This window comes from Daphnia magna, linkage group LG9, assembly GCF_020631705.1.
Source record: "Daphnia magna isolate NIES linkage group LG9, ASM2063170v1.1, whole genome shotgun sequence".
Taxonomy (NCBI): Eukaryota; Metazoa; Arthropoda; class Branchiopoda; order Diplostraca; family Daphniidae; genus Daphnia; species Daphnia magna.
This window is the reverse complement of record NC_059190.1, coordinates 5,098,514-5,121,103: the sequence shown is the minus strand read 5'-3', so window position 1 is coordinate 5,121,103 and position 22,590 is coordinate 5,098,514. Positions and strand designations below refer to the sequence as shown.

The following is a 22,590-nucleotide window of genomic DNA, read 5'->3' as shown; positions in this document are numbered from 1 at the left end:
GGGGGTGGCATCCATAACAAAGAAATAAAAGAATAAGTACCACCAGACCACGGCCTTGGATTGCAAAAAAATTCGTGGTCGCATGTTTGTTAAGGGTAGGCTACATGGGCAATAAGTCAGTTATACTTGGCTACCCACGTCATTCTAACGTTTACAAGTTAAGTTATAATAGAGTTATTGTTTATCATCATGTTTAACTGCCCCGTGTGTAAGAAAAATGTGGAAGTTGGTTCGCGTTTAGATGTTGGGAGACATATGCGAATGCATATTCGTACGCTTGATTATCCAGTGTCTTTCCCAATACGGTGTTGCCAACAGAGATGTCATTCTATTTACTCTTCCTTGGATGCGTTTGTGAAACATATGGGTAAAAAGCATAGCAGACAATATAGCAATATTGCTCCCGTAGCTAATGACTGCGATAACCTTGACGGCTACGTCCCCGAAGGGGATAATGGAGACCATGAAATGCAAGAAATGCCGCATCCGAGTGACATTGAATCAGATAAGTGTTATAGCAATGAGGCTATGAAATTAATACTGTGTTTAGTTAGTAAAAGCTCGGTGACATTTAATTGCGTGACTGAAGTGCTTGCAATTTTTGATAATTACCTGCAATCTACACTTGCCAACATACACAACAAATTAGAGCAAATTGAAATTGCCTATCATACCCCTACTTTGTCCATTGTACTAGACGAAATCAATAAATCAAGGCAATGCATTTCTTCTCTTAACACCGATTACAAAATAAAAAATTCAATAACTCAACATAATTTGTTTATAAATCCCATAGAGATTGTGCTGGGTGAAAGAGAGGAAGTGCATTTGCAGGATGGGGCCTCAATCAATAATGTCACTGTTAAAGATAAAGCTTACTACGTTCCCATTTTCAGTATTATAAGAAATTTGTTGTCTGACGAAAAATTTGCAACACATATTTTCAATGAAAAATTGTTTCGCAAAAAAGCTGACGGAGTATATTCAAATTATTGTGATTCTACTAAGTTCAAGCAACACGGTCTCTTTTCCGACAAAACTAAAATTAGTTTGAGAATTCAATTGTTTTATGATGGCATGGGAACAACAAATCCTCTTCGTGGCCATGCATCAATTCACAGTGTTGGTGTATTTTATATTTCTTTTGAAAATGTACATGAGAAGTACAGCTTTAATTTTCAAAAAGTACATCTCCTTTCTATGATTAATACTTTAGATGTTAAAACGTATGGTTTCGATGTTATTTTAAGAAAAATTACTGATGACATTAAAATTCTTGAAACTACAGGAATTCCCGTAGAAATAAAAAATAAAGGAACAGTGCAAATATTTGGATCGATAAGTCAGTTTTGTGGGGACAGTCTCGCAACAAACGAAGTATTTGGACTTGTTGAAAATTTTAGTAGGACGGAATACTGTTGCGCGATTTGTTACGGTAATATCCAGGAACGAAGTACATACTTTTGGGAATCCGCGTTTCGTTTACGTAACAAAGAGTTGCACAAGGACGACTTAGAAATGCTGCATTCTGATGATGAATTACTTCATGTTCGGGGAGTTAAAAAAAACAGCGTCTTAAACGAACTAAAATTTTTCTATACGTCCACAAATCGTACCGCTGACATCATGCACTTATTGCCTGAGGGAATCTTACCTCTTGTATCTGGGAATATTTTACATGAATTTATTACTATCCGGAAAGTTATGTCACTGACTGATTTAAATAGAAAAATTCGATGGGTTTTTGCTTGCCTCAAAGTAGACAAAGGTAATACGCCCCCTGAATTGAACAGCCTCAAGCCACCGGGGAAAGGGTTATCACCTAAACTTACCGCTAATGAAATGCTTTGTCTTTTTAGGTATTTACCTGTTATCCTTGGGCCATTTATCCCTACGGGTGACAAGTTTTGGGCTTTGTTTGTTCAGTTGCAAATGCTTGTAGACATCGCATATGCTCCTAAACTTACAGACGTGATATTAGATTACTTTGAAGAACTTTATGAAGATCACATGTTGTTGTATAAAGAACTTTATCCTGAAATCGCGGTTAAACCCAAGCAGCACTTTTTGGTCCATTTTAAAACAATTGTTAAAGAAAATGGACCTACCCGTAACCTTTCTTGTTTGAAATATGAACTACGAAACGGATTTTTTAAACGTTTGAGCCATGTCGTTTGTAATTTCAAAAATATTAGCAAAACCTTGACCACTCGAAATCAATATACAACCCTTGCTCACTCTATTATAGGAGATATCTTACGCGACGAGTTTATTTTCTCAGGTCAACAAAAAACATGCGTTTTACAGTCAATTGAATCCTCAGAAATCGTAGCCCAAAAACTTAACATACCATTAACCACGACTGTTGACATTGTAAAACACGTTGATTATTATGGCGTAACTTATTCAGTAGGAAATATAGTCGTTATTAGTAAAGAAAATTTTGAATTAAAATTTGGTGAAGTACAGTCTATTATTCGAGAAAAGAAGCAATGCGTTATATTGGTCCAAAAATTTGAAACTGTTGGTTTTAATTCACACCTGCACGTATTTAAGGTAAAAATACCAACAACTACTGAACTTATTTGCATTGATTTCACTGAACTTTTTGATTACCATCCTTTGGACCTCTATTATAGTATATCTGACGATAATTACTACGTCAGATTGAAATATCACCTCTTTTAAAAACAACCGTATGAAAAATAATTGAAATCCATTTTATGACTCACATTAATTTTAATATACTCCATTAAACACGTTTAGTTCATTTTACTGTCGTAAGAGTCAATAGCAAAATTACTCCTTTCGAGTAAACGTTGCCATATAGAAAACATTATTTTAGATAAAGCTCTTTTTTGGTGGGGGTTGGGGGTGGCGGGAGCTGCAGTAGCCGTGGGTCTATCATTATTCCCAAATTTTCCACGCTATTGCTCATTTGTGCGTAGGTGTCTGCCGCGGCCTATTAATTTCTCCTCACAAAACTGAGTTTGGTAGCAAACTAGAGTGTCTGTTAAAGAGCAAATAGTGAATATTAAAAAAATCAAGACAAGTAAACAGTGACAAAGCAGTGAAGTGAATATCAAACATACGCAATGCCTCTGTGTAAAATAATGATAAAAGGTACGGGACAAACTGGTATATTCAACGAAGAAACGCTGCTTGACTTGAAAAATAAAAGTAAGTACTCATTCAATACCATTTTTTACGTACATTTTATTTTTAAATATTACACAAATGTGCTAACGTTGGCTAAGTGGAAGCGTGTCTGGCTGACAAATGCAAAGGTCTGAAGTTCGAATCCATATTTAATACTTTTTTTTTAGTTTCTCAAAGATTCCTGGCACCTGTCGATCTCCTAGAGCTGCATAGCGACGGATTTCCTGTTGTGTGCGATGACGACTTTTTGTGCCTGAGTATCGTTGCTGGTCCTTTAACATTCACTGTCACTATCCTTGAAGGCCGTGAACGCTACAATGACCATAGAGGCCTACCAGATTTGGGCAACGAATTAGATCCAGAACCATCAACGTCTGAGACTGGGATCGATATATCTTTAGAGGTACCTTAGTTTTATAAATTCCCAAACATTTTATTCACACTATTTTTTTCATTACTAGGATTATTACCCGATTCGCGACATAATTCGTGAAAACGGGTGGGATAAAAGCCGCGTTGATGCTTTCTTATGCCGCTTAGATGCCGAGGACGCGGAGCTCAGTAAAAAGGATCGTTCTGCTATTAATATTGCAGTCGGTAAATGGCTCTACAAACATAAGGGAATGTAAGTAGGATTTTTTATTCAAATTTCATCTTAATGTTATTTAATTTGATTAAAATTATTAACAGGAATGGCATGCCAAAGCCAGCAGAATTTGACATGGCTGCCAAGTCGATTGTAGCGCATTTTCCGATAGCAAAGGATGCATCAAGCACTGCCGATAACATCATTCACTCTTCGTGGTATGATGTAAATACAAACGTTGGACGTTTATCAAATTACGCCAGGGATCGCAGATCCAATAATAAGAATAAAGGGGCCATTGTAAGGAGCTACAATAAAAGGTACGTATTTCAAAATAATATTTTTGACAGTGCGCGCATACATTTTTTAATTTTTTTTATGTTTTTCTGCATGCAGACAAACTGAAAATTTTGAAGATGAATTCGACATTACTTTACAAGACCAAGAAAAATTTATGCGCGAGAACCAAGTAACCGCCGAAAATAAAGAAAAAATGATGCAGTGTCATTTTGGCACGCTCGAATCCCGTAGAAAATGGATCCTCGAGAAGAAACCTACCGTGACAGACATTCTGACAAGGTTTCCCAGATTCACATCACTAAAGGGAGCGGTAACAAAATAATAATTATCGGGCCTATCCCTGGGGTTAATATATAAAATATTTATAAGTTGTTCTTTCTATTTTCGGACAGTCTCTGTCTACATGTATGCATATGTCCTTCGTTATTATACAATACTGTGGTATGTCATAACGCTTAAAGACATTATGTTATTGTTATTAGATTAAATTAACAAAATTATCATTAGATGAAATTGATGTTATTGTTATTAGATACAACTAATTTAATTGTTACTACATAATGTTTATTTAACTGTTATTTGATATAATTAATTTAATTCAGTAAATATTTGTACGCATGTTACGTATTATTTAAATGCTTCTCCCCTTTAATCAAGTATTATGTTTTTCATAATTATGAATCATAGAATAAAAAATGGCCGAAGGAGGTGAAATAGGAGAAAAAGTAGTTGTATTTTTTTTTCCGAGTTTTATTCCGGCTTCAAAAGTTGTAGAATTTTCAATGAAAAATCGTTGACAACCAAAGATTTACATGTTTTCTTTTTTTTGTTGTTGGGTAAAGCCTCTTTTTCCCTCCCATGCTCCATCATATTTTGCAAAAAAATATACACCAGGTTGAGGTTGTCGGGAAAAATTAAATTGAATATATGATATACAGCAAACAAAATTGCAATAGATTCAGCAGCCGATGGAGTATTAATTTTGATTGGGATGAGATCCGCTTTTATGTAACGGCGATTTCCAATAACAATTAATCCGGGTTGGATCATTCCATTGGTCTCACACCGTTGCAAGGCTTCTGATAAATTTGTTCCAACCTGAGGTAAAAAAAATGTCTTCTCACTTTTCAGTTAATTTTTATTTCAATTATTATACTTACCGGGAACCGACGAACAAAGATTTGGGAAATATTTTTCAGATTCGGAAGTGTAAACCCTTTCGAGGCCCTAGACGGGCGAGGTGGAAAAAGAATTGGAAGAGATGAAAATATTATAAGTTTCCTGTCGTTGGCCGTATCTAAAATCATATAAAAAAAATACTGTAAGTAAAAATATAAACAAATATAATATACAATATTTATATGTAGTATCTATATAGAGTATCTATCTATCAATATACAGTCATGCTTGAAAGTTTCTTTAGCAGGCAAATGGGTCTATATCCTTTCATTTTGTTTGGACGGAAGGGATACTATGGTGCCTACCATACCCTCGTTTTCTTTCCATTCTTCTCTTCCTCTACGTTTCAGTTAATTTTCCTACTTTTAATGTTGCACCTTTTTCGCGGGTTGCAAAGAAAGAGAAAAAAGGAATAGCATAAAGGGGTACGGTAGGCACCAAACTATCCCCTCCATCAAAAAGAAATAGAAGGATATAGACCCATTTGCCTGCTAAAGAAACTTCCACGCATGACTGTATATATAGTATCTATATAGAGTATCTATATATGTATAGATAGATATATATACATATTTGAAGTTTTGAAATTTTTACCAAGTCCGAGCAGTGAATTTTCATAAGAATCTACTAGATCCATGGTGAGCTCTGCAAACGGCCCCAAAGATTCTCCGTGTTTTTTCAATAGCTCCACTGCCAAAGATTTTTCAATTTTTTTCCACCTTTCGGTAAATTCCTCTGTTCGCCACCCTTCCACAAATTTCAGGTCACAATCAACCTGTAAAAATAGAAAGAACAACTTATAAATATTTTATATATTAACCCCAGGGATAGGCCCGATAATTATTATTTTGTTACCGCTCCCTTTAGTGATGTGAATCTGGGAAACCTTGTCAGAATGTCTGTCACGGTAGGTTTCTTCTCGAGGATCCATTTTCTACGGGATTCGAGCGTGCCAAAATGACACTGCATCATTTTTTCTTTATTTTCGGCGGTTACTTGGTTCTCGCGCATAAATTTTTCTTGGTCTTGTAAAGTAATGTCGAATTCATCTTCAAAATTCTCAGTTTGTCTGCATGCAGAAAAACATAAAAAAAATTAAAAAATGTATGCGCGCACTGTCAAAAATATTATTTTGAAATACGTACCTTTTATTGTAGCTCCTTACAATGAGCCCCTTTATTCTTATTATTGGATCTGCGATCCCTGACGTAATTTGATAAACGTCCAACGTTTGTATTTACATCATACCACGAAGAGTGAATGATGTTATCGGCAGTGCTTGATGCATCCTTTGCTATCGGAAAATGCGCTACAATCGACTTGGCAGCCATGTCAAATTCTGCTGGCTTTGGCATGCCATTCCTGTTAATAATTTTAATCAAATTAAATAACATTAAGATGAAATTTGAATAAAAAATCCTACTTACATTCCCTTATGTTTGTAGAGCCATTTACCGACTGCAATATTAATAGCAGAACGATCCTTTTTACTGAGCTCCGCGTCCTCGGCATCTAAGCGGCATAAGAAAGCATCAACGCGGCTTTTATCCCACCCGTTTTCACGAATTATGTCGCGAATCGGGTAATAATCCTAGTAATGAAAAAAAATAGTGTGAATAAAATGTTTGGGAATTTATAAAACTAAGGTACCTCTAAAGATATATCGATCCCAGTCTCAGACGTTGATGGTTCTGGATCTAATTCGTTGCCCAAATCTGGTAGGCCTCTATGGTCATTGTAGCGTTCACGGCCTTCAAGGATAGTGACAGTGAATGTTAAAGGACCAGCAACGATACTCAGGCACAAAAAGTCGTCATCGCACACAACAGGAAATCCGTCGCTATGCAGCTCTAGGAGATCGACAGGTGCCAGGAATCTTTGAGAAACTAAAAAAAAAGTATTAAATATGGATTCGAACTTCAGACCTTTGCATTTGTCAGCCAGACACGCTTCCACTTAGCCAACGTTAGCACATTTGTGTAATATTTAAAAATAAAATGTACGTAAAAAATGGTATTGAATGAGTACTTACTTTTATTTTTCAAGTCAAGCAGCGTTTCTTCGTTGAATATACCAGTTTGTCCCGTACCTTTTATCATTATTTTACACAGAGGCATTGCGTATGTTTGATATTCACTTCACTGCTTTGTCACTGTTTACTTGTCTTGATTTTTTTTAATATTCACTATTTGCTCTTTAACAGACACTCTAGTTTGCTACCAAACTCAGTTTTGTGAGGAGAAATTAATAGGCCGCGGCAGACACCTACGCACAAATGAGCAATAGCGTGGAAAATTTGGGAATAATGATAGACCCACGGCTACTGCAGCTCCCGCCACCCCCAACCCCCACCAAAAAAGAGCTTTATCTAAAATAATGTTTTCTATATGGCAACGTTTACTCGAAAGGAGTAATTTTGCTATTGACTCTTACGACAGTAAAATGAACTAAACGTGTTTAATGGAGTATATTAAAATTAATGTGAGTCATAAAATGGATTTAAATTATTTTTCATACGGTTGTTTTTAAAAGAGGTGATATTTCAATCTGACGTAGTAATTATCGTCAGATATACTATAATAGAGGTCCAATGGATGGTAATCAAAAAGTTCAGTGAAATCAATGCAAATAAGTTCAGTAGTTGTTGGTATTTTTACCTTAAATACGTGCAGGTGTGAATTAAAACCAACAGTTTCAAATTTTTGGACCAATATAACGCATTGCTTCTTTTCTCGAATAATAGACTGTACTTCACCAAATTTTAATTCAAAATTTTCTTTACTAATAACGACTATATTTCCTACTGAATAAGTTACGCCATAATAATCAACGTGTTTTACAATGTCAACAGTCGTGGTTAATGGTATGTTAAGTTTTGGGCTACGATTTCTGAGGATTCAATTGACTGTAAAACGCATGTTTTTTGTTGACCTGAGAAAATAAACTCGTCGCGTAAGATATCTCCTATAATAGAGTGAGCAAGGGTTGTATATTGATTTCGAGTGGTCAAGGTTTTGCTAATATTTTTGAAATTACAAACGACATGGCTCAAACGTTTAAAAAATCCGTTTCGTAGTTCATATTTCAAACAAGAAAGGTTACGGGTAGGTCCATTTTCTTTAACAATTGTTTTAAAATGGACCAAAAAGTGCTGCTTGGGTTTAACCGCGATTTCAGGATAAAGTTCTTTATACAACAACATGTGATCTTCATAAAGTTCTTCAAAGTAATCTAATATCACGTCTGTAAGTTTAGGAGCATATGCGATGTCTACAAGCATTTGCAACTGAACAAACAAAGCCCAAAACTTGTCACCCGTAGGGATAAATGGCCCAAGGATAACAGGTAAATACCTAAAAAGACAAAGCATTTCATTAGCGGTAAGTTTAGGTGATAACCCTTTCCCCGGTGGCTTGAGGCTGTTCAATTCAGGGGGCGTATTACCTTTGTCTACTTTGAGGCAAGCAAAAACCCATCGAATTTTTCTATTTAAATCAGTCAGTGACATAACTTTCCGGATAGTAATAAATTCATGTAAAATATTCCCAGATACAAGAGGTAAGATTCCCTCAGGCAATAAGTGCATGATGTCAGCGGTACGATTTGTGGACGTATAGAAAAATTTTAGTTCGTTTAAGACGCTGTTTTTTTTAACACCCCGAACATGAAGTAATTCATCATCAGAATGCAGCATTTCTAAGTCGTCCTTGTGCAACTCTTTGTTACGTAAACGAAACGCGGATTCCCAAAAGTATGTACTTCGTTCCTGGATATTACCGTAACAAATCGCGCAACAGTATTCCGTCCTACTAAAATTTTCAACAAGTCCAAATACTTCGTTTGTTGCGAGACTGTCCCCACAAAACTGACTTATCGATCCAAATATTTGCACTGTTCCTTTATTTTTTATTTCTACGGGAATTCCTGTAGTTTCAAGAATTTTAATGTCATCAGTAATTTTTCTTAAAATAACATCGAAACCATACGTTTTAACATCTAAAGTATTAATCATAGAAAGGAGATGTACTTTTGAAAATTAAAGCTGTACTTCTCATGTATATTTTCAAAAGAAATATAAAATACACCAACACTGTGAATTGATGCATGGCCACGAAGAGGATTTGTTGTTCCGATGCCATCATAAAACAATTGAATTCTCAAACTAATTTTAGTTTTGTCGGAAAAGAGACCGTGTTGCTTGAACTTAGTAGAATCACAATAATTTGAATATACTCCGTCAGCTTTTTTGCGAAACAATTTTTCATTGAAAATATGTGTTGCAAATTTTTCGTCAGACAACAAATTTCTTATAATACTGAAAATGGGAACGTAGTAAGCTTTATCTTTAACAGTGACATTATTGATTGAGGCCCCATCCTGCAAATGCACTTCCTCTCTTTCACCCAGCACAATCTCTATGGGATTTATAAACAAATTATGTTGAGTTATTGAATTTTTTATTTTGTAATCGGTGTTAAGAGAAGAAATGCATTGCCTTGATTTATTGATTTCGTCTAGTACAATGGACAAAGTAGGGGTATGATAGGCAATTTCAATTTGCTCTAATTTGTTGTGTATGTTGGCAAGTGTAGATTGCAGGTAATTATCAAAAATTGCAAGCACTTCAGTCACGCAATTAAATGTCACCGAGCTTTTACTAACTAAACACAGTATTAATTTCATAGCCTCATTGCTATAACACTTATCTGATTCAATGTCACTCGGATGCGGCATTGCATTTCATGGTCTCCATTATCCCCTTCGGGGACGTAGCCGTCAAGGTTATCGCAGTCATTAGCTACGGGAGCAATATTGCTATATTGTCTGCTATGCTTTTTATCCATATGTTTCACAAACGCATCCAAGGAAGAGTAAATAGAATGACATCTCTGTTGGCAACACCGTATTGGGAAAGACACTGGATAATCAAGCGTACGAATATGCATTCGCATATGTCTCCCAACATCTAAACGCGAACCAACTTCCACATTTTTCTTACACACGGGGCAGTTAAACATGATGATAAACAATAACTCTATTATAACTTAACTTGTAAACGTTAGAATGACGTGGGTAGCCAAGTATAACTGACTTATTGCCCATGTAGCCTACCCTTAACAAACATGCGACCACGGATTTTTTTGCAATCCAAGGCCGTGGTCTGGTGGTACTTATTCTTTTATTTCTTTGTTATGGATGCCACCCCCCCCCCCTTCCAAGGAAACTCATAAGCGTCTCTACCTCCAAACAAATCCCGAGATAACTTGTCGGATTTGACTCTTGGTTAAAGAAAACCACGACTGTGGTGGTTTTGGCGCTAAAAATTGCGGGAAATCCGAGAAATATGTCGGTAAAATTAGGAAAAAATATACCGAGATACAATCTCGAAATATTTTTCCGACATATTTCTTAGAGAGTAAGAATTTCAATATTCCCGAAACCAAAAAAAACACTGAAGATCAACCTGCAAACATCATTTTTTTTGGACCAAAATTTTTTGTCAACGACGTTGTGTGTCAATACTGGCCATTCGCGATCAAGATGGGAGAGCTATCAGAGGCCTACTGATATCTTACTACTGATATGGTCCCTTTCCTCTCTCGGCTACACGGCCAAGCCTATAGCTGGCCATGCCAAGTATTGAAATTTATTATAAAAAGATAATTTTATATTAATTATTTCATTTGTCGTTACAGATCCTACATTTTGGTCATTGGAGAGATGGATCAGCTGGAACTTTAGGAGAAGAACAGGAACAAGTCTTTTCTACTTTTTCAAGCTACAGTAATTCAACAAAAACAATGGGAGCAGCAAGTATGGAGTGATTTTTATTGTTTTTATTATTGATATCTGACAGTTCAAATTATTCATAATCAGACAGACGAGATTTTTTAACCGGAGCAATGTTTTATTGGGATGGCAGAAAAGAAAAAGGAATGGCTCGTACCCTCACTAGACGATTGCTGATTGTATAACAACTACTAATGTTATCGATTTAATATTCGTAATTTAACACTTAACATCTTTAGGCTATGTATAGAGTTCAGTTTTATCGTGAAAAACTGAACAAATTACTATCAGCGAAAAAAATTCAATTGTCCGAATTACCTGTAATTCAAGCTTCGTTGGAAGAAGAGGCCCGTGTTGCACGAAGTAACTGAAAAGTTTGAAGTATAATGCTTATTTTTTTTTCTTTTCTAAAACTGCTTTTAATTTAGAGAAAGAGAAGATCGCCTAATTAAAGTGGGATTACCTATCGGAGTTAAAAAGTGAACTGGAACGGATTCACTTCCAACACGTAACATTGCACGACAGAATTTCGAGTGTTGCAGGTAAAATTAGGTCCTAGAGGTGAAATGTAAGTAATTTTATACTGATAACACTTTCTGTTTTTCTAGTTTCTTGCAAATGGCGAACTAAACTTAGAAGAAAGCAGACTTTATTAAAAACGAAAGCTATTACAGTAATGAACGACATAAACGACCTGGCTAACGTTATGGTAACCGAGCAAAATTTCTTGGATGGCGTTTTTCCGTGGGATTCTAACCAAAACCGTAATTTAATTCAAATGCGATAAAAAATAAGTTGCTATAACTCATTTATTTTAGTTTCGTTCAAGGATAACTTTAAATTAGTTGATTGTTGGATGCTCTACAAACGAAACACAGAACAGATTCTTCAATGCAAACTAGAAATGTCACAATTCATCACAACAATCAGTGAAGATATTTTGTCGATGCAACATGAAATAACAAAATACAACTCGACTGATGAATTTTTTTCTGCAAGCAATTGCCCAATGAATTTTTCAGTATTTCAACAATCTGAAATAGTCATTAAAACGCAAGAAGTGAAACGTCTCGAAATATTATTGTCAGACTCGCTCGCCTTCAAACAATACTTTTATGAAGAAAATTTAGATGATGATGATTTGGTTTTCGAAGATGATTGTATGGATGATGATATTGATGGTGATGGTATTGACAAAGATGATTTATGTGATGAAATTGAATGTTCTTCCGACGATGATTATTAACTACATCAGATGACTCGTGTTTTCATTGAACAACCTTTCACAGTATTATTAAAAGTTTGAAAAGACAAATTTTAAGCCTACCTTTCTAAATGTTGGTTAAGATATCTTTTTTCTGATGTGAATTTATAGTACATTTTTAGTGGTCAACGAATACACGCAAAGAAAAGTAAACGCGGAAGCCATGAAATAATAATATAGGCACATGACCAGGTTTATTGTCAAATTTTAAGTTTTGCGCTTAATTCAAAATATTGGTTATTTGCTATAAGAATAAAAGCGAACTTATTAATGTTGATGACATGTATTTATAAGGTAATCAGAATTATTAGCGGAAAATGAATAATGTTACAATAAACGAAGGAACCATCAAACCATAATGTACGAACACGTATATTAAATCATGCTGAGTAGAGTGCAATATTTTCACTATTTTGCGTGGAAGCCTACATAAGCGTCAGCGTTATAAATCACCTGGCTAGAATTACAGGTAGATGCATATAATATAGAGTGTTTTTGAACTCATATTTAGATTCCGCATTAAAAGTTTGGTTAAAACGTTTATTTTATTATTATTGGTGGAAGCCTGCATAGCATGCTTTGCGTGAGCGTGAGAAATCGTTTGGCGTGAATTAACGGTAGAATCATATAAAATAGACGGTATTTTACTTCACATTTTGATTCAGCGTTTAAATTTGAGTGTAAGATGCTAATTTCATTATTTTTGACAGGAATTTGTCGTTTGCGACAAAACAATTTTCGAAAAAAGGTCGCCTAGTTAATGAAAGCGAGTTGCTTCGTTTTTGTTGTACAACAAAATTCGTCGAAAACGAATAACTCTCGCAGGCTGACACTAAAAATGATGAGATTAAAACTATGTAGTCAACTTTTTACGCTGAATTCAATAATGATTTGTAAAACAGTCTATTTCATATGCGTGTACCTTTAATTCACGCCAAACAATTTTTCACGATCACGCACATAATGCTATGTTGGCTAACGCTAATAACATAAAATGATTGCACTTAAGTCAACTTTTCACGCGGTATCCGAATATGGGTTAAAAAAACAGTGTATGTGCTGCTCAAATCGAACTTAATTAGTTCTTTGTTTTTTACTTTCAAAAACTCCAATCAGGTTATCTAATTTTGACTAATTTTCAAAATAAATGATCATGTACTTTACATATGCAGTATAATTAGGAAAACAGTAAACGTGAATCCATCAGAGATAAGGAGATGGCTCACTCCACGTAAAGCCCAGCAGTCGACATTTTCCCTCCTCCCCCTCTCTAGCAGACGAATTCGACTGCGCTGCTCCTTTCGGCCAGCTCCGGAATCGTGGCTGTACTTGGCGGTAAGGACGGTATGGTTTAAAACGTGAAGGGGGAGCGCCACTGGGAAATCCTTACCGCCAAGTACAGCCATGATTCCGGAGCTGGCCGAAAGGAGCAGCGCAGTCGAATTCGTCTGCTAGAGAGGGGGAGGAGGGATAATGTCGACTGCTGGGCTTTACGTGGGAGGTGAGCCATCTCCTTATCTCTGGAATCCATGAACGACACAAAGATTTTATTTCGTTTCAAGATTATAATTAATAAATTTAAAAAACAGGTTGCGCAATGACAACGATATTATAAAGAACACATTTAAATCTGATTTTAAAAGTAGCGTAGTTTTTCCTACTATTCCGTGATCCATGTTTCGTTTGCTGGACACCTGCTTGATGGAAAATTGATTCGTAAATACAAAAATTGGGACAAATCTATGTGTGCATACCATATTCTTTTGTAATGGCTCTGGAAAGTACCACTTAATTGCTCCTGGTTGTTTCCTATAGATTAAAATTAATAAGAGGTTAGATTTTACGTATAATATTTACTACGCAAATTCTAAGAGACTATACTACCATTGAATGGAAGTATTCGACGCCTTTCGTGCATTTTATTTTAGTTTTCACATAAAAATAACTTTTTCTTTGGTTTAATCTGTTTCACTTTAACAGGTGAATCATCAATAAATATCCACTTTTTCTGTCCCACAGATTCGGTTGAAGTAGTCACAGTTGTGGCAGGAGAGCAGGTATCATCTGTGGGCAGTTGGTTTTTCTTTAAAGGCGCATTTACGGATGTTTTCATTACTTTTTCTGATGTACAATGCAGTTTTGCACAACTGGTATCTTTACTTTTTTTCTTTCCGGAAGAATCTTTGGGCAGTTGGTTTTGCTTTAGAGGTGCACTTTGAAAAGTTTCCGTTTCTTTTTCTGGTCTACAATGAGAGAGTATGGCAAAACTAGTATCTTTACTTTTTTTCTTTCCGGAAGAATCTTTGGGCAGTTGGTTTTTCTTGAGAGGTGCACTTTGAAAAGTTTCCGTTTCTTTTTCTGGTGTACAATGAGAGAGTATGGCACAGCCGGTAGTAGGAGATTTATTGGTATTTTCCCCATTTTCAGGTTATTTGCGCTTTCTAGCAGCGGCAACAGCAGAAAATTGTTTATTTTTAGATCTAGATTTCTCTAAAGGTAAACCTCCATTAATACTTTCCGAATTTTCTGATTGGCAAGTTGGTTTCTGTTTGGTACGAAGTGTTTCGCTAGGCGAATCCTTCGTTTTCTCAACTCTTAACGGGACAGGAAGTCGGGACTTTGATTTTGACATATTATGTTTGAGTAAACTCTTAGCAGGAAATGAAAATTGGGTAGAAATATCACGGTTGATATTTGAGTGCTTATTTGCCTTTAAAGAAGGCACGAGGGAATTCGTAGATCTCACTGGGGAAACAATTTTCAGTTGACTTAGAGAGTCAAGTGACATTGCTTCATCCTGAGAAAATTCAAATATGTTTACAGGTTCTTCTAACAAAGATAGTGGGTTATCGTTTGCAGCATTTTCATCGTCAGTTTCTTTGGAAGATAGGGAAATTTCTTCGGAAGTGGTGATTTTAGCAGAGTAATAGAGAGGATGGTGGCGTCGCCCTGTCGAAATTCTCCATAAGGCTATGTCCGAGCCGTCTCCCTTAAAAAGGATGACACCTTGCGGATTTTTCCAAGAACTAAACTGAAATTTCCCCGCGAGTCCGTAAAATAAGATTACAACATGCTGTCTGTAAAGCAACAAATCTCAAATGTAAAGTTACACTTAAATTATACTACAAATTATACCATAATGCAAATAGTTGATGATTTATAAATATTTTTCCTTTTTTCATGAAATGAAATAAATATCAAACTTTAAGTTTTATCCGTTGTATTTGCTGTTTCTTTTTCTTTGACTTTTTCACATTGAATTTCAGCACTTTTTGGGATTCTTGACAATTTTTTGTTAGTTTTCATTTGCGTTCGATCACTAGACAGATGTATGTTTCGAAATCGCTTAGACTCTGTGTGAAAACGAATATGTACATATTGCATTATTAAATAGGGCAAGGAATCTTCGTGTTTATCACAGCAAACATTCAAAACATTTAGTTTGCATAACTCTGACATGACTTCCTCATGTCATTCTCAAAATTAGTTGGGTTGATGTGAGACTCAGTAAGTTTAAACGCCCTCCGAAAATGATTTTTTTTCCCAGTTTATGTAAACGTTTGTAGTAAATGAAACGTGCAGTTGAACCACCATACTAATGAGAAAAAAAGTTAAATTTTGCAATTTTAGAACACGTTTAACATTAAAAGTATTTACCTGAACCTCTTTATGTGTTAGAATTTGATTTCTTGTACACTTTAAAAGATGCGGTGCGTCAAACAACCAATATATTTTGATAGATGGATCCAATGGATGTTTCATGAAATAAGAATTGTCTTTTTCAACCTTTTCTCTTGATTTTTTTCCATGAATACCAAATAAAGTCATGGTGGCTTTATTCGAGGAACACCCATCACACACGAGGTTCTTGACGATGGCATTATTGTTATGAAGTAGAACAATACCTTTCACAATAACTTCGTGAAGTATTGTGAAGCTGGCAGCGTTTTTAGATGCGAAACAAGCAAAGGGTTGCACCCAATTGCCTCTGTATGGGCGAAACATTAACACTAGGGCATGTGTAGCAATTCCACTCTTCACGGCTCCCTTAATATCTTCACCGAAGTCCACAATACCGTGCCATTCCAATCTAGACGAATGCCAACTGAGATCTTTCTTCAGCGAAACCTCGTCCCACATAATACTACCCCAACGTTCAGATTCTGGTAGATTTGCCATAGCTTTCTTGATGTTTTCCAGTGCTAGTTCGTTGAAACCAAATTTGCATTCCGATGAACTAAGCCGCCGACGAATCGTTGATGGACTAGGATGGGGCAGAATTTTGTTCTTTCTCAGATGGTTATAGGTGGAGCTGCTTTTCAACTTTAGAAGCAGGCACTGCATCAAGAATCCAGCATCGTATTTCATACCGTAAGCTCTTCCAGTATCAGCCTTAAGCTCAGCTTTGCCCTTCATGATGAAGGTGTTGATGATGACTCTTTCCTAAAAATTGAAATTGCTTGTTAAAAGACTTGACGCATGCAACTGTTTCCAAAATTGTCTTATAGTTTGGTCATCAAAGTCGATACATTTCAAAGGATAAAAGTCAAATATTATAAAGTTATTATGAAGTCAATAAGTCATTATGAAAATTGAAATAAAATTTTATCATTTTGTAGCTTTTCCATATTTCCGTAAGTTCCAAAGTAGAGAATTAAAAATGTTTCATCTAAACAACTCACAAAAAGTAAAAAATTTTAAATTACAATTAATTTACATTTTTTACTCATAAACAGTTCCTTCATAGAGATAGAAATGGGCAACTTACTCCGTGAGTTAGATGCTTAATTTTCTCGTCCAGTTGATTTTCGGTAAGGGTTGCAACGTCATCCTTTAGCTTAGAGATGGTTTCTACGCAATCCTAATGAATGACGTAAAGGGTTTGTAAATATTTTGCTATTGAATGTACTCATTATTTAATAATAGATAAATATTTACCACCGCATACTGACGCATTCTCGCCAAATGTTTGGATGACGTATTCAGTTTTTTTCCTTTTCCTTCAATTTACATTTTAGTTTTGCTAAGTCAACTGTCGCTTTAACTTGATAACTCCTCACAATCTTCAGTTGTTTGTCCTTTTCCTGTACAAGCATCTTTAGTTCCCTTATCTGACATGGTGCACACTTCCCCTTTATTTCTTTATGGCATTCGCAGTAAGTTGGTGCCTTTATTCGATAAACTCTTTTAGGCTTTTTCCCCGGACAGTTGGGGCACCAACTATTTCTGCATCCGTAGTTTCATTTGCTGTAGTTACATCGTTGATTTCTGTTTCTGGATGTTGTAGGGTTGGTGAAGCAACCGATTGAAATGCAGTAGTAGTTTCACAACTAGCAGTGTCTTCTTCTACTGTGGTTTCTCTGTCATTGAACAACTCAAAAGACTCACCCGTTTCTGTATGATCACTGTCACCATTGAGTTGTGAATCACGATATTGATGTGGAGGAGAAGTAGTAGTAGTATCACTACTGACAGAATCTTCTTCTTCTAATGTGGTTACAATGTCAATGGGCAAATTTAAATGCTCACCAGTCTCCATTAGATCCCTGCCAGCAATTATTTCTGTTTCTGGATCTTGTTGTGGCGGTAGAGCAACCGATTTAGATGTAGTAGTAGTATCACAACTGACAGTTTCTTCTTCTAATGTGGTTTCAGCCTCAATTGGCAAATTAAAATGCTCACCAGTCTCCATTAGCTCACTACCACCAATGATTTTTGTTTCAGGATGTTGTAGGGTGGGTGAATCAACCGATTTAGATGTAGTAGTAGTATCACAACTGACAGTGTCTTCTTCTACTGTGGTTTCTTTGTCAATGGACAACTCAAAAGGCTCACCCGTTTCTGTATGATCATTGTCATCATTGAGTTGTGATTCATCTTCTTGATGAGGCGGTGAAGCAGCCGATTGAAATGCAGTAGTAGTTTCACAACTAGCAGTGTCTTCTTCTACTGTGGTTAGAGTCTCAATTGGCAAATTAAAAGGCTCATCAGTCTCCATCAGATCAATGCCACCAATGATTTCTGTTTCTGGATGTTGTAGGGTTGGTAAAGCAACCGATTGAAATGGAGTATTGCTTTTAGAAACACGACTAGGTGCTTGGTGGCCTGCAATGACATTTAATTTGAAAAATACAAATATAATTACTAAAAACTGATTGAAATATATAACAACTTACTTATAAGTTTCAATTTTTTGTTATGTTGGTTAGGTGGTGTATTCTCGGTACCAACAGTTCTTTTTAATGGTTTGTGTCTGTTTGCTCCATTACCCAGAGGTGATGGTAGGTTTTGGTGATTGTTGGACATAGAATGAACACTAGAAATTTTAGCTTGTATGCCATCACGTTTCTTTTGTTGTGTGTTGACTGAAAACAGTTGTTTCAGAGGAGTACGTTTGACTACTTTGGAAGAAGCTTCCTTTATACCTGTTTCAAGTAACGTTAGAACTTACTACAAGTTTTACAGCACAATAATATTAATTATACCCAAGAAATGTTTAGGAACAGCAGAAATACTTAATCTCCATCTTCCATAGGGATGATACACTGTGCCATCTGTAAATCCTTTTAAAACATCTGACTCATCAAAATGCTTTTCACACAGTAACGATGCTTGCTTCAGCTCTGGAATGATTAATTGCCAACTAGAAAACTTGTTCTTAGGTACACCAAAATTACAAATTCTTTTGTTTTCATCCTGATAATTGACACCACAAAAGAAGCAAGTTTTTCTTGAAGATTTTAATTTCAACGGATTTGAAAGAGACATTCCCTTGAATATTACCAGCCATGGGGAAGGAATGAAGGAAATCGTGGAAAGGAATGAAGAATGATTTTCTTGCTTATGTTGACTGAAGGCTACGCGTGGCGGCGCTGCGTTTAAGGGAGAGCTATTCTGTAACGCCCGCCAAACAATTGAAAAAATCTTGAAAAACCTCGGACATAGCCTTATGGAGAATTTCGACAGGGCGACGCCACCATCCCCTCTATTACTCTGATTTTAGTAACAGGCGTATCGAAAATTGAATCTTGTTCATGAATGGGATCTTTATTGATTCGGTCCTTCACTAAACTGACTGAAAGATTGGAAGAACAAATTTTCTGGGGAGTGAAAGACTGGGATGATCTGCCATTATTTGGTGTTGATGGTAAACATTCAGAGCTTTTCGGAATCAACTTTGGAGGGGGAGAACAATTAACTAGACCTTGAACTGGATTTGATTTTTTTGTTCATAGGCTTTTTGGGTTTCACAGAAGCTAACTTCTGATTCTTGTTTTTTCTCCTATAGAGAGATAATAATATAATGAAAGCAATAGTTTTTCAGCAAATTAATTCTTACTGTTCTTCCAGCAATTTCAGCCTTTTCATTGTAGCTGCCTTTTTTACAGCAATATTTACTGCATTTCTTGCTATTTCTGTGGTAATTTGGTCATTTTCATCAATGACTGAATCCATGGTTTTCTTCGTAACATTTTTCTTTTCAGGTTTTTTCCCAGAATAAGGTCCTACATGAGGAAAAAAAGAGATATAGGTTGAATGAGTTTTAATTTAAGTCTTGAAAGGTTCAATTTACCAATCCATGTTTTACTAGCTTTATCTAATGTCGAGTGAACTTGTTCTCCCAGCTTTGTGGAATACAAGAACCAATCAGCATGTTCTCCAAAAGATTCTAAAAATCTGGTTGGATTTTTTTTGTTTGGTGCTACATAGCATAAGATGGTTTGAACTTTTGCATGAATGCTGAGTTCTTCAGCCTAATGAAATTAACGAATTTAATGAACAGTGAACGAAACGGTGTAAAACGCTTGTTATTAAAGTCAAAACTTACCAAATCCCGCATCTTTTTTATTTTCCTTTTGGTTGAAGCTGCAGAAAAAGGGCCTCTGATGGTAGGTATCTGTCTATCACTAAAAGCACCCAAGCATAAGTGCATGGGTTTTTCATTACTTCACACATTTGGATCTGCATTACTTTCTGACACATCATCTTCATTTTCATCCATATTTGCTCTTTTGTCCTTCTTCATTTTGTCCAGCCGGACATTGGCTAATTTCATCATTTCACTAGACAGTCCAAGTTTTTGTTCTAAAACAGCAGAACTTTCAAGAGCACTTTGCAGGAATTCTATGGTCACAAAAAGAAATTAACATAATAATACTACAAACATTTAAAAATTGCTTTTACGGGGTACAGTTTGGTTGAAATCTGGTTCAACATCAAATGAATCAGCTGGTTGATCGTGGATCTCTGGGCACCGAGAACAACTTTCTAAAAACAAGAAAAGTAAACTAAAACTGTTTTTGAATAAGTCATACAAAGATTAAAATAATCAAGTTTACCATCTCTTTTTCGCTTCATACTTTTAGTCACAGCAATTTCAGAACTTTTCTGTTTAGAACCGTCTCCTGAGTTATTCGAACCTCTAGAAAATAGTCCGAAAGATTTCATTCCTTAAGAAATGCAAATTAATATTTAACATTTGAAATATTTTTAAACATTTGTCTAAAAAGAAACAAAACTAACCTTTTCTTCGACTATCATTGTACTTCTTAACTCGAGCCTTTTGTTCTTCGATGCTTAAACACAATTTCTTACGTCCCATATTTCCAATTAAACGAAATCAATAGTTACTTTCGAATAATTAAAATCCAATTAGAATCTAAAATAAAAAAACGCATTAGATTACAGTTGACAGTGGGGACAGCCGAACTGGAAAATGCAAACAAGAAAAGAAAGATGCGTCTGCATTTCAGTACTAAACAGTATCCGAAATTTGAAATGTTATTGTTTATACAAATAAATTGAATTTGCGAAATTCAGACTGTTTTCAAACAAAAATAGTGAAAATATAAGAATTAAATGATATCTAATTTTAAAAGTTTAAATTGAAATTTAAATCAACCAATCTCCATTCTGACATAGGCTTAAGAGCGAAGGAAAATTAATAACTAAACTAAGAATATATAACTGAAACCGGGTGTGTATGAGGTTGTTAAACAAAGAAACCTATCAAACAACACATTTAAATTAATTGAAATACAATGGAAACAATTCCAATTAAAAACATCTCGCCATTACCTTTTCTCATTCCAGCCTTGATAGTTTCCGATAAATAAAAACCCAGAGATAACCAATGCTGGCAATTTCTTCAGAAAAAGGTCCCTAGATCAATCATAATGAAATAAAGGTTAATATAATTGAATGGAAGCTAACTTTCTGTAAACAGAATGTCAAATGCAGGAAACAGCTTTGCGAACTGACCCTAGTGTCATGGTATAGGAGTTATATGGTACGCGTACTTCCCAGAGCCGTCGACTGCGAAAATGGGACGAAAATTGGAATCGTCAACATCGGCAACTCTGGCCGGGTGTGTAACTAGAGGGCCTACTTTAACGTAGGCTCTTATGGGACTACCCCCTTTGAATTGTTACATTAAGGTGTTTGAATTTTTTTTTTCATTTAGAAAAATTTTTATCGTGCGTAGAAATAATTTTTATGCAAAGTTAATTTTTTGGATTTTAATTTAAAAATGCTTGTATAATTAAAAAAAAATAAAAATGGTCCAAGAATTTCTGAAAGTCTTTAACTTTCCACTTCTGCTAGACTGTTCCACATTATATATAAAAAGCGGAATTTGTTTAATTTTAATTTAAAATAGCAACAAGCAATAACAAGCAAACACAAAAACGAACGAAGACAGGAAAACAAAGAACCGACGTAAAAGAGCGTCAAGAAAGAACTAAAGGACGAAAAGAGAAGAAAAGCATACAAAAAAAAATGATTGAAATCTGTCGTAGCATTCCAGTAAAAAGGAACGTAGACCATCATTTATTAACTAACATTTTATTAGCCTAAAGACAATGAATAACGGTACAGGAAACATATCTTGTATTTTGTGCCTCATACTATAGCCCAACAAACAAGAATAACGGTGAAGGAAAGAAAGTAGGTGACGGGTAAAAACAAGTTTTCACCTAACCATTGCCACGCCATATGCCGAAGAGAAGTAAGGAGAAGAAGAAAATCAGAAGAAAAAGAGGAAAATTGGAGGACCAATTTCTTCTTGCCGAAGGGGGAAGGAATGTAATAGACCGCAGCAACTCCTCCCAACAACAGCAGCCCCACCCAGCAAGAAGGTCGTCACGAATGCAACCTTCCCTGCGGATAATAGTTTATGATAAAAGTAAAAGTTATTGTTAACCCCCCTTCTTAACCTTCAATCTTTTGGTATATAAGCGCATGGTTGTATCGTCTTAAGTAGAGTTAGTTTACTGGCAAATACACAGTCTAGAAACTATTACAAAACGAAACA

At 35.6% G+C, this 22,590-nt stretch overlaps 6 protein-coding genes and 1 long non-coding RNA gene across 9 annotated transcripts; 2 read left to right on the top strand and 5 right to left on the bottom strand.

Moving 5' to 3' along the window:
• The first annotated feature begins 28 nt into the window (after window positions 1-28).
• Window positions 29-4,433, top strand: LOC123475908. 2 transcript variants are annotated; one of them, XM_045179134.1, is made up of 5 exons: window positions 2,710-3,180; window positions 3,327-3,562; window positions 3,621-3,784; window positions 3,850-4,065; window positions 4,142-4,433. In XM_045179134.1, the coding sequence occupies exons 1-5, from the start codon at window positions 3,096-3,098 to the stop codon at window positions 4,365-4,367; spliced, it is 927 nt and encodes a 308-aa protein (XP_045035069.1). In that variant the 5' UTR covers window positions 2,710-3,095; the 3' UTR covers window positions 4,368-4,433. The 2 variants fall into 2 exon arrangements, 1 of the variants encoding a protein (XP_045035069.1); XR_006651451.1 differs by lacking the exons at window positions 3,621-3,784; window positions 3,850-4,065; window positions 4,142-4,433 and having other exon boundaries at window positions 29-3,180; window positions 3,327-3,457.
• Window positions 4,434-4,759: 326 nt separating this feature from the next.
• On the bottom strand, window positions 4,760-6,278 carry LOC123475913. Its single transcript, XM_045179142.1, has 4 exons — window positions 6,080-6,278; window positions 5,819-5,999; window positions 5,206-5,342; window positions 4,760-5,143 (listed from the first exon to the last, which is right to left on the bottom strand). Exons 1-4 carry the CDS (start codon window positions 6,233-6,235, stop codon window positions 4,796-4,798), a joined length of 822 nt encoding a protein of 273 aa, XP_045035077.1. The 5' UTR covers window positions 6,236-6,278; the 3' UTR covers window positions 4,760-4,795.
• A 94-nt stretch (window positions 6,279-6,372) lies between these two features.
• On the bottom strand, window positions 6,373-7,748 carry LOC123475960. Its single transcript, XM_045179219.1, has 4 exons — window positions 7,257-7,748; window positions 6,875-7,110; window positions 6,652-6,815; window positions 6,373-6,586 (listed from the first exon to the last, which is right to left on the bottom strand). The coding sequence occupies exons 1-4, from the start codon at window positions 7,339-7,341 to the stop codon at window positions 6,373-6,375; spliced, it is 699 nt and encodes a 232-aa protein (XP_045035154.1). The 5' UTR covers window positions 7,342-7,748.
• Window positions 7,749-10,647: 2,899 nt separating this feature from the next.
• Window positions 10,648-12,426, top strand: LOC116933244. 2 transcript variants are annotated; one of them, XM_045179148.1, is made up of 7 exons: window positions 10,648-10,861; window positions 10,921-11,038; window positions 11,102-11,193; window positions 11,254-11,377; window positions 11,443-11,556; window positions 11,623-11,778; window positions 11,833-12,426. In XM_045179148.1, the coding sequence occupies exons 6-7, from the start codon at window positions 11,691-11,693 to the stop codon at window positions 12,258-12,260; spliced, it is 516 nt and encodes a 171-aa protein (XP_045035083.1). In that variant the 5' UTR covers window positions 10,648-10,861; window positions 10,921-11,038; window positions 11,102-11,193; window positions 11,254-11,377; window positions 11,443-11,556; window positions 11,623-11,690; the 3' UTR covers window positions 12,261-12,426. The 2 variants fall into 2 exon arrangements, with proteins under 2 accessions (XP_045035083.1, XP_045035084.1); XM_045179149.1 differs by lacking the exon at window positions 11,833-12,426 and having other exon boundaries at window positions 11,623-11,657.
• A 1,477-nt stretch (window positions 12,427-13,903) lies between these two features.
• On the bottom strand, window positions 13,904-15,172 carry LOC116933243. Its single transcript, XR_006651462.1, has 3 exons — window positions 14,163-15,172; window positions 14,033-14,087; window positions 13,904-13,972 (listed from the first exon to the last, which is right to left on the bottom strand). It is a non-coding gene; the product is annotated as an uncharacterized LOC116933243 (long non-coding RNA).
• Window positions 15,173-15,481: 309 nt separating this feature from the next.
• Window positions 15,482-20,031, bottom strand: LOC123466556. The gene is given in 10 exon segments (XM_045179133.1): window positions 15,482-15,873; window positions 15,936-16,721; window positions 17,047-17,139; window positions 17,217-17,275; window positions 17,278-17,481; window positions 17,484-18,383; window positions 18,455-18,703; window positions 18,764-19,560; window positions 19,618-19,783; window positions 19,852-20,031. Coding segments are annotated over 8 exon segments (2,703 nt in total). The 5' UTR covers window positions 19,047-19,560; window positions 19,618-19,783; window positions 19,852-20,031; the 3' UTR covers window positions 15,482-15,744.
• A 234-nt stretch (window positions 20,032-20,265) lies between these two features.
• LOC123466358 lies at window positions 20,266-21,283 on the bottom strand. The gene is made up of 4 exons (XM_045179151.1): window positions 20,802-21,283; window positions 20,618-20,728; window positions 20,470-20,546; window positions 20,266-20,402 (listed from the first exon to the last, which is right to left on the bottom strand). Exons 1-4 carry the CDS (start codon window positions 20,878-20,880, stop codon window positions 20,364-20,366), a joined length of 306 nt encoding a protein of 101 aa, XP_045035086.1. The 5' UTR covers window positions 20,881-21,283; the 3' UTR covers window positions 20,266-20,363.
• Window positions 21,284-22,590: the final 1,307 nt, after the last annotated feature.